This window comes from Megascapheus bottae, chromosome 5 (genome assembly GCF_031878675.1).
Source record: "Megascapheus bottae isolate mThoBot1 chromosome 5, mThoBot2.hap1, whole genome shotgun sequence".
Taxonomy (NCBI): Eukaryota; Metazoa; Chordata; class Mammalia; order Rodentia; family Geomyidae; genus Megascapheus; species Megascapheus bottae.
In genome coordinates, this window is record NC_143513.1 from 3,617,073 (window position 1) to 3,630,605 (window position 13,533).

Below are 13,533 nucleotides of genomic sequence, written 5' to 3' on the forward strand. Positions count from 1 at the left end.
GTTCCCATAGGGTCCCACACCTCATGACAGCACAATCTGGTCTCAGTGTGTCAGCAGTCCCAAGTGGGCTGCTCAGGGACCTCTCCCCAACAGGAACTTACCAGATGCTGACATTCCTACTATCTCCCTGAGTTCACCAGTCGGGAAATTTAAATCACTCTAAGCTCTGTGTTGTTCTAGATGGACTTGGAGGGATTTCTGGTAAAAAGCATTACAGATATGGCACTTTAGTGCCTGGAACACTGTTGATCATTGCGGTCATAATTCCACCTCAATCTGTTTACTTCTGATGTTTTATTCTGCCTGCTCCTCAGGTTCTCACTTCATCCTTACCTAATCTCCTGGACGATTCTCCCTCCTCTGGCCTCCCCTGACCTCCCAAGCACAGAGGTGCCCTCCTCCTTTCTTGTCCATCTTGTGTATGGAGGGCTCTCATGAGTTTCTATTGGTGCCCCTCGTTGCCCATCCCACTTCACCCCTTGACAAACACAGGTGCCTTCAGAAAAAGAAAATTGTACACATAATGAAATTACTCCGTTTTTTCCTGAAATATTCTAATATGGCATAAGATTCTCCCAAGATCTTCTATTGGAACAAGCCATATATGTATTCTCACAACTGCAGAGCATCCACAAATTTACCCACAGTTTCAAGTTCCTCCCAAATGTCAACCATCTTACTATTTGCTTTTAGTTGATAGTGTTTTCTTTTCTTAACATTGCTGTGTCACTTTGAATCACTTTCCCATTCAGGGCTGAATCCCAAGGTAATGGATACAGTGAAACACTATGCAATCCACCAAATTTTGTTTGTATTTGCTACCATCTATAAGGGGTTACCAGGATGCTGTTGTCATCTGTGTTTTGTGGCATACGGAATTGGTTTTTAGATAAATTGCTATAAGGAACAGGAGGAGATGCTAAGGTACAGAGAGGGATGATGGCATTGCTTTCATTCTAGATCCAGCTAATTGTGTCCATCCAGTTGTCCAGCCGTGACTTCTGGGTGAAGGGATTGCCAAGGGGTCACCCTTTGGAGGGAACATTGCCCTCTCATCATTTTCAATATTCTTCTATCCTTACCAAATGTACCACTGAATGGATTCATTTGGGTACCTAATATCTGTCTTAGAGTTCCATTTCTATTTGACACTTCGACCTAGGGTCACCTTCATCTGCCTTATGACAAGAAGTGATGCAGACATCACAGACACATGCCCACGGTAGTAGTTCTTGCTGTGCTGGTTCTGCCACTTGAATAGGAGACTGGGCCTTGAATCTTTATGCTCAAGCCTGCTAATCCAACACATTGGCCATGAATCAAATTTCCTACTTCTTGCTGATTAATTGAAGATGAGACTCTCATAGGCTTTCCTGCCTAGGTTGACTTTGAAACATGTTCTTCAGAGGTCAGCTTCCTGAGCAGTTAGAATTGTGTGAGCCATTGGCATCTGGCAAAGGACAATGTGTGTGATTCCTGTGGCATGTCCTGTCTCAGGACATGGATGTGAGTAGCTTCTCTATCTCCTTTTTGTCACAACATGTACGAACGAAATTTATTCTCTGTCAAGACAATGCGCAGGGACCTCATCTCTACATGAGGGCAGTAAAATGGCTGACAGCAGCTGTCAAGGTTCACAGCCTACGATGGACACAGGGTACTACTATTCAGTGGAAGACAGCCTCCCCCTCACCAGCAGACCCTAAGTGGACTCACTGCAACGTGGATTGACTGGGGGACTAAAGCCAACAAGCACTAACACTAGTAGTGTAGAACACATTTGAGATGATTGGCTGTGCCAGGTGTGAAGCCAGTAAGTATGTCCTCAATACCAGGACATTTGCTGGACAGAGGACAGTGGGAAGGTATGTGGAGGGGAATGGGTCTAGTTTTCCTCCTGACCTGCAGGAGGTCCGAGGGAGCAGCCAGTGGACATGTGCAGGGGTCAGGTGTGAGGCTCAGGCTCTGGGGGGCGGGGTGTGATGACATCACCTAAAGAGATGACATGACAGAGGGCTAGGCAACAATGGGGGCACTGCTTAGCAGCTCATATATTGCGCTGCAGCTGAGCCAGCTCATTTGTGTGGAAACTTTGAAGGCAGCAGGATGTTTTCCTGCTGCTGTCCTCTATTCCACAGAAAGAATCAAAATGGAGAGTTCGATCTCATTCGCAGACAATGGCTCATCCCTTGGCCTGGTTGCCTGCGCAGAAACCCACGCTACATCCCACAGGTGAATGGAGGGAGCATGGGCCAGGAACGGGGGAGTCATCACATCTAGTACTGTGTGGCATAGGTGTCTGCATTCTGGGTGGGATGTGGGTACATGAGTGTGTGTGAGGGAGGGAAGGAAGTTGAGCCCCAAGCTGTTGGATGGCCAGGAGCCTTTTCCCATTGCTGCTTCTTCTTCACCCCAGTATGGGGATATTTTAGCTCCAAGCCTTGCTGATCCCTGCAAGGCAGGATACATGCGGGGAGGCAAAGTAAAGCAGCTGGTAGAGCACCTGGTACCTGCCCTGCTCTTCGGAGATGCCTCCTTCGTCCCAGTCTTCCTGGGAACCTACCGCACCTTCACTACCACACAGCACATACTGACCCTGCTGTTCAGCAGGTAAGCAGCTCCTGGGAACCTAGGCTAGACCGAATGGCTAGGCTCTGGCCCAAGTTGGTGCCCCAACATGAATCTGCTTGAAGCCTGGGAAGTAGCATGCTAGGGACAACACCCACACTGCCTGAGGCTGGAGCAGAGGCCTGAGCTGTGAAAATGCCTGTCCTGGCCCATGCCTCCAACAGCTGGGTGGGCAGAATTGTGGGTGGTGCGTGGAGAAGCTCCCCTCTCCTCAACACCCCCTGCTCTCCATGGTGCCCTCACTGAGACCTTAAGCAAAGCCTTTTCCAAATTCTAAAGGTGAGTGACCTTCTCTCTGGGGTCCTGAACTAATTGAACCTCACTAGGAAGCACTAGAGGGACACAGAGAACCCATGCCCACTCAGATATGTAGGAGGCAGGTAGAGGCCTCTTCACCTTATGTCGGGAGGTATGTCAGGCTCCACTCAGTGTAAAGAATGGGGTGATTCTTGTCATCCCAAGCTCCATCCTGTGCTCAGAAGCCACCAAGAACTGCACACGTCACACTCAGGGACAGTGCAGGTGACTTCCTCATGTTATTCCCTAGGTACAGCTCATTCCAACAACTTGAGGGGGAGAAGGCAGGAGCAAAAGGACAACTACAGCAGTGAGTGTGTTGGGGAAGAGGAGGGAATCTGTTTTCAGAGCGGGGCATTAGGGAGCTGCTTTGTGGGAGGCCTGGGAAAAGTGAAATGGTACCCACCTGGCTTGACAGTTCTGAAGGAGAGCTTGAGACCTGCCAGGAGACTGTGTCCACATGGGGAGCTGGGGTGAGTTCCTCTATTCCTGAGGAGGGTGAGAGAAGCTCTGGGACCATGCCAGCCCAGTCACCTTTGCCTACCCTGGGAAAATCAGGACTAGGGAGACTAGGACGGCCACACCTCCCCATCATGGACATTCAGTGGGTTTCCGGAGGACTCCGCGAGGGCTCAAGGATCAGGCCTTGCCCTGTGGGTTGAAATCAGGGAAAGACGCTTCACAAAGGGCTTAAGGACATGGAGGTGAGGACAGGTTACCTCAATGAGCACACGCAGGTCTCGAGAGGGACCAAGGGACAGGATGACCATCCCAGAGTAGATAGAGTGGATAGTCTGGGGAGGCTTCCAGGGACAAATGAAGGTAGGTGTGGGGCATGTGGAAAGAGGAGGGTGGTGCTCACAATTGTGATCTAAGTCTAATCTCATCCCTCCTGAACATATTGCCTGTAGCCCAGCCAGGTGACCTGGCTTGCCAGGGACTTGGACATGAGCAGTCTCATGACCACTCTATACACGAGCTTGAGGGGATCTGAGTGGAGGGAAGGCCCAGCCTGTGACTCTGCTGCTTCTCCCTCTGCTCCCAGAGCTTTCGCCTTCATCCTCGGTTCGTGGATGAGGGAGTACCCTGAAGATTTCCTAGAAGCGCCGGACTCGTCCTGCCTGCAACAACTTGTGGCATACCTCCACCTGAATATGCCCGGCTCCATTGAGGAGCACCAGGCCTGCCTTCTGCTCACCCATCTGGAACTCAGGAATCCCAAACAGCCAGAGCTTGAAGGTGAGTAGCAGGGGATGGGAAGGAGACAATAGCTGGGAGATTCTGAGCTGTTTCCAATTGAAGGAAGCCAAAGGCAAAGGGAGCCAGAAGTCCAGAGGCCTTGGAGGGCTGTCTGGAACAATTCCTGTGGTGGAGTCAAAGCACTGGGGCTTCTCAGGCAGGCAGGGGTCTCCTGACATTAGGGCAGACTTAGGGGAAGACAGTCCTGTAGGGATCTTGTCCTAAAATGTTCGCTGCAGCTGCAATCCTTGGTGATTCTGCAGTATTGCATGCCATGCATGAAGCCCTGGAGGCAACAACCCCCCAGGAAGGAATCAGAGCATCTTGGGCTGAGTCCCCTTCAGCTCCAAGCTCTGCTGGCGAGCTCCAGAGTGAGACTCTGAGAGATGCCTATTCCTACTTGCCTTTACCAGCTGGCATAGAAGACATAAAGCCTTGTGCAGGTAAGCTCATGACTCCCAGCCTTCCACCTGCCCCAAGTACAAGTGTGCAGGGAGTAGTCCCAGACTGAGCTGCTCCCTCTGATTTAGGAGCACTGGCAGCCATCTCTGAGCCTGGAGGACCTAATCCACTGGAACCAAGTACTCTAGAGCCAGGAAATGATGAGGAAGTTCCAGTGTCCACTCCAGAAAGCCAGCTGCCTCAAGGCAAGGCTGAAGCAAATCCCTCATCAGCCCCAACACCAGCGGCTGGTGCAGATCAAGCAGAGGCTCCCATGAGCACTGTGGCAGAGACCTGTGTGGCAGCATGCCTCCTTGCTGGAGAGGTGGCCTGTCTCCCCCCAGCAGTGGAAGAGCCTGAGCCAACTGCACAGGAACCTGTGCCCCCCATTGAGGAGGAAGCCCCCGGGCCATCTGTACCCCAGGCGGCCTGTCTCCCCACAGCCTATGAAGAGCCTGAGCCATCTGCACAGGAACCTGTGCCCCCCATTGAGGAGGAAGCCCCCGGGCCACCTGTACCCCAGGCGGCCTCTCCCCCCACAGCCTATGAAGAGCCTGAGCCATCTGCACAGGAACCTGTGCCACCCATTGAGGAGGAAGCCCCCGGGCCATCTATACCCCAGGCTGCCTCTCCCCCCACAGCCTATGAAGAGCCTGAGCCATCTACACAGGAACCTGTGCCCCCCATTGAGGAGGAAGCCCCCGGGCCATCTGTACCCCAGGCGGCCTGTCTCCTCACAGCCAATGAAGAGCCTGAGCCATCTGCACAGGAACCTGTGCCCCCCATTGAGGAGGAAGCACCCGGGCCATCTTCACCTCTGCAAAAGGATGCCGAAGGTTTCAGGGAGGTTGTTTATCCACTACCTGGCAACGATCAAGGCCATGGCCTGTCGATCTCTGAGGATACCAGGGCTACACTGCTCAGTGCTGCAGAGCTAGAGCCAGACTCTGTACCCCTGGCTAGAGAGGCACACATGGCAACTGAGACAGAGCCAGCTCCCTGGGAATCCCTCACAGTAGGGGATTTTCAGGTTTCCTCCAGGGGGCCATCCAGGATTTCTTTGTTGAAGTTAGAAGAAATGAGTACAGCACACTTGATAGAGTGGCTGCCTGACCAGAAGGCCGAACAGTTCGCAATCATGGCTGTGGTGAGTAGCTTGGCATGCAGTCTTTCCCTCTCTCCTCTACTGCCCACACCACCATTTCCCTGGGCAGAGGACATTTCTACTGCACATTCCAGCTTGGTGGGTGCAAAACCCAGGACCAGGTCTGGGTTCACCAAGTCAAGCCATCTTGATTTCTTGAGGGACAATTGGAACCACTGAGGGTCCAGGGATCCTGATGGCTCAGGGAGTAACAAGGACAAGCAGACAGAAGGCCAGGCGCCTTGATTTGTCCACTGGCCTTTGCATCCTTAACCCTCAGTGGGGGCCTGGGGACTGTTGAGATCCCATGGCATTCACAGGACATGCCACAGGGTGAAGGCCAATGCCTGTGGACTGCAGACAGAAAGGAAGTGTGGTGGGGAAAGCAAATGTGCCCTGCCTGGGACATGCAGGCTGAGGCACCTCATGATTGGCAGAATGAAATTGGTCCATCCCTGCCCTCCTCCCTAGGCCTTCATGCTCTTTTTAGGGACACACATATGCCAGGGGCTCTCAGAGGTCCAGGAAGGAGCATGGAGACACACCTAGACATGCACCTCTGCTTCCTGAGACCCAGTGCCTAGACCTGCCTCACATGCCAGGCAGAGACTCTGGAGGCCTCAGGCAGAGTCCCACTGACCATTTCTTTTCCCTTTCCAGAGGCTCTTCAAAGAGCTGAAACCGTATGAGTGTTTGAGCTATGTTTATTTCGACCCGGATAAGAAGCGTCAGGAGCTCCTGGCACCTACAGTGCTGGCAATTTTACACTTTTATCAACAAATAGAAACATGTATAATAACAACTTCCATATTGGACCACAGCGCTGAGGCAGCAGACAGGGCAGAGGTCTTGGAGCACTGGATTGAGGTGGCATTGGTATGCTGCAGGAGGGGCCTGGGACCCTTCTTCCCTCTCCCATCCCGACCAGCAGGCTGCCTGCTCACTCACAGCTGCTGCCTGAGTCCCCAAACCCCTCCTCAGGCTCTGCCCAGCTTCCTGCCATGTGGCCTCCTGCTCTGCTTCCTCTAGGATGGAGTCATCTCCCCAGGCTCCCTAGCATTCATCCCAGTAACCAAGGTGGAGCCCTAGGGTCAAAGCAGGACCCCGGGGGCTGCTCCAGGGCTCACCTCACACATTCCTCATCTCTAGGAGAGCCACCACCTCAAAAACGCCATCTCCGTGTGTGCCATCTTATCTGCCCTGCAGAGCAGTGCCCTGCAAGGCCTGAAGCAAACATGGAGAGCTGTTTCCAGGTGGGTGTGCCTTGTTCCTGGGCAAGTGAAGTTTGGTCAGCCTAACACCCCTCCTCCAGGAGCCCCGGGACACTGCAGCTGCACAACTCAGATATGTGGGGACTTGATAGGACTTGCCTGCTAGGATCAGCTTCCTCTCCAGGCACACAAGACCCAAGGCCACAGGGGACTCCTGACACATTGAGGGCATCCAGTCTTTAGAAGCTCTTCCAAAGGAAACCACTCTGGTCTTTGGCCCCTAGCCTCACAATGCTCTGCTCAACTCCAGGTGACCTAAGTGTCATGGTGGAGCCACATGCAAAGCTCTTCTCCATTAGGATGAAATCTGCCTCAACTTGAAAATCCACTGCCTCTCTTCCTCTCCCTCCCTCTACCATCTCTCACCTTGTCTCTGCCCCTCCTCCAGGGGGAGCCTTGAGGTATGGCAGGAGCTGAGGAAGATCTATTCGATGGAGAAACACTACAAGGTGGTATGAGCGCAGGAAGAAGTTTACTCCAGAGGAGGGAGGGCGAGGAAATCCTCCCTGATGGGGTTTCCAAAAGTTCTAGTAGGCATCATGTGGGAATTTAGGATGAGTCATGGGAAGGCTGGAAGCATGGGTTCTGTGCTGGGGTAAAGGGCAGATTAGGTGGAGAACCAGTGACTCCCCCTTGCTTGGCAGTGCAGTGGAGTGAGTGCAGGCCAGGAGGCATCCTGGGTGTGTGAGGAGGGGAGGAACTGTCAGGATGGGGAATCTCCAGCTTCGTCCTTGTGGCAGGTCTGTGATGGGGCTGCCTCCTCTCCACCCAGCCAGCCTCACACCCAGAATCTCAGCACCAGACCAAATAGCAGCATCCCCTTGGGCTGCTGCAAATGTCCACACTCAACCTTGCAGACAGGCCTTCCCATGTGCTCTGATATGCCCAGGAAGAGTGATGATGGTCACTGGGAACCTGACATCCCACGACCCCAGGAAAGCAGGGAAGGTGGAGGGTTGAGTGAGCTGACAGTCTTCTAACTGCATGCTATATCCTACCAGGGCCCACAGTCCACACGGATGGCCTTCTGGAGCAAACTCAAGAGAGGCCTAGGAACGCAGAAGGAACTGGTGAGTGTGCATGCCTGAGGCAAGAGACTCCCCAGCAGGAGAGGACAGGGCTCCCACAGCCACACACAGTGATGAACCCCCTTCATTCCTGACCTCTGCCCATTCCTGCAATGGGCTCCCACAGCCACACACAGTGATGAACCCCCTTCATTCCTGACCTCTGCCCATTCCTGCATATTGCAGGAAGGAGCTGCATCCAACAGACTGTCTCGCATGGAGCTGAGAAATAAATCTTGCCCATCTGTCAAGTGTGCCAGCCTAGGATTGCACCAGACCCAGACTGATCCCCACTTGCAGGGCTGAGGGCTTGGGTAGGAGTGGAGGGTGGATCCTTGGGGAAGGAGCCTGTTATGCCCTAAGAAGTTCTCCTGGCTGGCATCATGGCACTGGGGTAAGTCCGGTGGGACTAAGCAGGAGCCTAAGTGTGCTCTTATTTTTCACCACCCAATACCATAGGACTACTCCGAGGGCACAGTCCCTTACCTCGGCACCATCCTCAACCACTTGGCCTCACTACACCACCAAAAGGACAAGGACTCCAAGAATGTGAGTGAGCCAGGGGACCAGGCATGGGGAATCAGATAGGAGAAGAAGAGCCTCTGGATGCCCCTGGAGCTCCAGCAAGAGGCCGAGTTCTCCCCAGCTTCAGGCATCCAAGCAGCACAGCAGTGCTACCTTCTGATGCTCCTGGCAAACTGCCAGCCTTCAGTGCTGCTGATGACTTGGGCCCATTTCTCCGTGGGTAGTGGGGCAGGGTGGGAGTGTGACAGCAGGTCCTCAAGGTGACCTAGCATGTGGGAAGAGCCCGTGCTTGTCCCTAGGAGCCTCAGTCTCTGCAGGGCGCATTGAGAGTTGAGAAGAAGAGTCAGATCCCTGTCCTCAGGCCCCCTGTCCCTGCCCTAGACTGAGAGCAACCCTAGTCCAGGTATGGACCCATGCTGCCCTCTACTGACCTACCTCGGTAGGTGCAAAGTGGCAAGGCAGCCTTGAGCTGCAAGCACCATTTGCTAAGCACAGTGGCTCTCTGGTTTGCAGGGCAAGTGGATACACATGCAAAGAAGAAGAGAGGTGAGGAGATGAAGCCTCCCAGCACAGGGAGGCCAGCTGTGCAGGGCCCTTGGGTCCTTCTTTTTCTCTGAAGGTGGAGGACCGGAGAAGGGGGCATGTGGGGGGAGCTGTGGGATGGGCCCTGGATCATAGCAGGCAATGAGCAAGAGACAGAGCCAGAGAGAAGAGCGACCCAGGTAAGGCCCCACATAGGTAGCCTGGTGCCCCTCCACTGTGCAGGCCAGTGAGCATCCTGTTCTCTTTCCCCCAGGAATATAAAGTCCTGGCCTTGATCAAAGAACTCCAGGGCGCGTGTCAGGAGCTCCACGTAGTTCCTGAGGAGAAGTTTGTGACATGGTTCACAAACCTGAAGCGCCTGAGTCCATCTGAATGGTGAGCTGGGGCACACAGAGGGGGCAGCACACATGGGGCCTATGGAACCCCAAGTTCCCAGGGGACCTGGGATGGAGCCCCAGTGTTGGCCCTGCTGTGCTCACAACTCCTACCTGTCTTAGCGACAAGCTGTGCCAGGAGCTGGAGCCTCCCAGGTGGGCCGGTTTCCTGCGCAGGAAGAGCAGGAAGAGTAAGAAGAGCTTGGTCCAGAGGAAGCCCTCAAAAGAGTAAGCAGAGGGACCCACAGGGCAAGGGACTCCCAGGCTGTGAGTGGTGGGATAGTGAGCCCCAGAAGCTGGGGCTGCATCCCGCCCTCTTCCACACAGCCACCTTGGGACTGAGCTGTGTGGCCTCAGCTCTGCCCACATCCCTTTCTTCCTTGGTTCCCATGGTGGTTCCCATTCCCAGAGCAGAATCATGAAAACTGCCTCAGGCTCAGGGCACACTGTGGTCTGGGGCCAGCATGAGTGCCCAGGGAGGCCCTAGGATTAAGGCAGGCCCTCCATTCAGTCACCAGACTTCAAGCAAGACATTCAGCAGCCATAGCAGCTCCCAATTGAATACCAGCGAAGAAGTTAGCATCAGAAGTATTAGCCACGAAACCTCTGGACATTTGGGCTTCTCAACCAGGCCTTCCATACTTTATCGTCGTGGATACCATTCTACTCCCAACATCAGCAACACTAAGATTGACTTCCAATATGAGGGGATCTTGGGGTTCTTGAGCCCTCAGCCCTCCAGGAGAACAGGGCACGAAGGAATTCATTAGGTTGTTGCCAGTTCAACCTTTGGAGTGGACTTCAACCAAGCTAGTAGCACTATCTGATGCTTTGGGGAAAATTGCCAACTTTTCGGGATTGAGGGGGGCGGGTTTCTGGGTTATCACAATTAAAACTTTAAGTGGAAACACTGAGTCCATGAATACCATTTCTCTAGGAGAGCAAGTTTGTTGTGGTTATTCGGAAGATGTATTTTATGAGGAAGTCTTTTCTGCCTTTGAGAGGTCATTTATTGTAGAATGGGGAAGATCACTTTTCCCCGGCCCATGTCAGGCATGCTGACCTTGCACAGAGTCTGAATCCAAGGTGATGCCTTGAGCCTGTGTCTCTCACCGCCTTGGGCCAGACTTTCAGGTGTTCTCATGGACCATTCCAGGATCTATGAAATCTGAGTGTTGAAATATCATCTTTGCTGCAGTCACTGGCTGTGTGGGAAGCCCCTGAGTTCCTTCTGTGCAGGCAGGGAGGCCACCCTCAGGTGTTGGGAGAGGCTGGATAGCACCATGCCCCTCTGCAGGAAAAAGGAGTCCACACTAGAACCGGGGCAGTGCTCCAGCAAGGGGCCCACTGCTGAGCTGCAAGAAGTGGTAAACTAAGACAATTCAAAATCACAATTTTTCCAAACCAGGTCTATTCCTCAAACACTAAGCACACCGATGTAGGAAAATGAGCCGATAGAGCACAGAGAGAGCATAAAGTCACATGCCCGTGCCACTCAAACATTCTCTTTGCAGGGCTGGGAGTTTGGCTTAGTGGTAGGGTGCTTGTCTGGCATGCCGTTCTTCAGTACCACATACATTAAAAAAGCCGGAAGTGGTGCTGTGGCTCAGGTGGCTGAGCTCTAGCCTTGAGCCACATCCTGACTGCATAGTGGAAGAAGGGGAAGTCCCACCCCACCCCCCAGGTGATGGGCCTCCCTGATGTCTAAGAGTCAGGGGTAGGGACCTGGATGGTAGGTTACTGGACCTGTCAGTCTTGTGTCTTGAACCTGGGACTCTCCAGGGTCCTGTGACCTTGTCCTCTGACCTGAACCTATTTCTTGATCAGACAGCTCAGCAGCCATTAAGCCAGGTCTCATGTACTGTACCCCACCTCCTGGCTCTCCTCAAATCAACAAGGTGTCCCACTTCAACTCTCTACTGGGTTGATGTGCGTGGTTGCTATTGGTTTTCTGCTCTTTCCTCTTTTATGGCACAGTTTTCATACAGTATACCAGCTAGCAAAGCTGCTGTTCATTTTGACAGGAATCTGCCTGCAGATGCCAGCTTTTTCATTAGACTCTCAGTTTGATCTCTCCAAATGTCGTGTGTAGGGCTGGGGGTTTGGCCTGGTGGTAGAGTGCTTGCAGATCATGCCCGAAGATAGGGTTTAATGCCTTCGTACCACATACATAGAAAAAAGCCAGAAGTGGTTCTGTGGCTCAAGTGGGAGAGCTCTAGCCTTAAGAAAGCCCAAGCCAAAAATGTGATTTGTAAGCTGGGAATGTGGCTTAGCATGATAGAGTGCTTACCTAGCATGCATGATGCCCCACATAATGCACCACATTAACAGAAAAGGCTGGAAGTCCTACCCTTGAGCACATGCTGCTCAGAAACAGGGCTTAGGCCCTGAGTTCAAGCCCCAGGACTGACAAAAAATAGGACAAAGAGAAAGTAGCTTCTCTGCATCTTGCCTACTGGATTAACCTTACAACATTAGCACCTCCTACTACCTGGTCACAGAACACATCCAGCCTCTTTCATTCTAGATCCTTTCTAGATCTTCACTGAAGACAATGTATTTTGTCTATGGATGCAAATTTTCCTCGGGAGTTAAATAAAAATGACTTTGTATTTAAAGGGAACAGAAATCAAATCACAAGAAAGACAAAGCCTTACCAATCTTTGATTCTGAACATAATCTTCCTTTGTCCTGACAGTATGATACTATATTCACCACTGTTCACCACTGTAAGTATATTTATATTAAAAGAGTGCCATCTGGACCCTTAGCTGCCAATGAACATTCTCAGGTTACCACATTCAGGACAAACTTTATTTCTAATTAGAGCCCAGGTGTAGAATAAAAGAGTTCCTCAACTCCACATATTCATTTACTCAGGATAGGCACTGATTTGGCTTAAGACTTTTTTTCCTCTTGGAAAATATCCTATCTGAAAATATTCATATAGGAAATAAAGCTACTGGCTTTTGTTTTGATTAGTGTGCTGCAGGGGATAAGGAGATGCATTCCCTTAATAGTTCTATCAGTAGAAGCTAAAGATCCTGGAGATACAAATAAAGGGGAAAATGTAGCAGAGCCTTCTGAATAAGGACACGGCAACCAGGCCAGGATGCAAATGCTGCTGTCTTCATCTAGGAGATGCTACTGTGGGCTACAGTCCCTACCAACCTTTCACACCTTTCTTGAGATCCTCCCTATCCTCTGGTGAGGTGGCCATTGGTATCTTCATCTTGTGTGTCCCTGCCAGCTCACACACCTTTCCAGGAGCTGAAGTGCTTTAGCTGATGACCCATTCATTTGTCAGGCCAAGGAGGGAAGTGTTGCAAAGGCTGAGGGAACTTCCTGCACAGCCCTTCCTTCCCATTCACACTGTGGCTCTGCCATCTGCACATAGTGTACTAAAGCCCAGACAAGTTGCCTTACCTCCACGTTGTATCCTTGTTCCCCATTAGCAGTATGAGTGAATCATTGTAGAGGCCTGTACAAATTGGAAAAATCAAGGATCTAGTCTTTGTTTGAGGTGTGTGTGTGTGTGTGTGTGTGTGTGTGTGTGTGTGTATGTGTGTGTGTTTTTTTATGTGCTGGTCTTAGCCTTGAACTCAGAGCCTAGGCACTGTTCCTTTTTTTGAAACATAGCTCAAAGTTCCGGGTTTTCTTGGTGGCTAATTGGAAATGTCTCACCTGCCCAGGCTGGCTGGAAACCAAGATCATCACAACTAAGTCAGCCTCCTGAGTTGTTAGAGTGACACATGTGAAAGAGGCACCAGACACAAGCTAGCAGGTGCATTTTATTCTTGCATAGTCTGGGAGAGTATATTCAGCCTGCCCACAGAGGATGTATCTTAGACGACGATGCCCTCACTCTTGGTACTGGGGTGGCCCTCTCTGCACTCTGGCTGTCACTGTCCCGTGTTTGCTGCTCATACATCTTCCCCTTCACAAAGTGACCTTCCAGCCCTTGTCAGATGTCCACCCATCTTTCAATAGGACCCCACACATGA

The 13,533-nt window shown here is 52.0% G+C and overlaps 2 protein-coding genes across 8 annotated transcripts in view; one reads left to right on the forward strand and one right to left on the reverse strand.

The window, feature by feature from the left end:
* Window positions 1–1,999, reverse strand: part of LOC150062742 (uncharacterized) — a 50,534-nt gene extending 48,535 nt beyond the window's left edge. The window contains exon 1 of one of the 2 annotated variants that reach the window (XR_016535478.1): window positions 1,903–1,999. The gene's annotated coding sequence lies outside the window, so the exon portion shown is untranslated. The remainder of the gene's footprint in view (window positions 1–1,902) is intronic. The other variant, XR_016535479.1, reaches the window with a different exon arrangement.
* Window positions 1,760–10,387, forward strand: LOC150062744 (ral guanine nucleotide dissociation stimulator-like). Of its 6 annotated transcripts, none has more exons than XM_090332573.1 (15): window positions 1,769–2,232; window positions 2,417–2,610; window positions 3,176–3,235; window positions 3,971–4,164; window positions 4,578–4,607; window positions 4,695–5,752; window positions 6,410–6,625; window positions 6,899–7,002; window positions 7,409–7,472; window positions 8,022–8,090; window positions 8,547–8,636; window positions 9,126–9,158; window positions 9,409–9,530; window positions 9,653–9,757; window positions 10,041–10,387. In XM_090332573.1, exons 1-15 carry the CDS (start codon window positions 2,107–2,109, stop codon window positions 10,297–10,299), a joined length of 2,724 nt encoding a protein of 907 aa, XP_090188699.1. In that variant the 5' UTR covers window positions 1,769–2,106; the 3' UTR covers window positions 10,300–10,387. The 6 variants fall into 6 exon arrangements, with proteins under 6 accessions (XP_090188702.1, XP_090188703.1, XP_090188699.1 ...); XM_090332574.1 differs by having other exon boundaries at window positions 1,770–2,232; window positions 7,409–7,469; XM_090332575.1 differs by lacking the exon at window positions 4,578–4,607 and having other exon boundaries at window positions 1,770–2,232.
* The last annotated feature ends 3,146 nt before the right edge of the window (window positions 10,388–13,533 follow it).

What these genes read in the sequence shown, in the direction of transcription:
- LOC150062744 (XM_090332573.1), top strand. Translation starts at nt 2,107, where the DNA reads ATGTTTTCCTGCTGCTGTCCTCTATTCCACAGAAAGAATCAAAATGGA. An exon ending in GCAAAAGGACAACTACAGCA is followed by an intron (nt 3,236 to 3,970) that starts GTGAGTGTGTTG and finishes CTCTGCTCCCAG; the next exon opens with AGCTTTCGCCTTCATCCTCG. An exon ending in ACTGGATTGAGGTGGCATTG is followed by an intron (nt 6,626 to 6,898) that starts GTATGCTGCAGG and finishes CCTCATCTCTAG; the next exon opens with GAGAGCCACCACCTCAAAAA.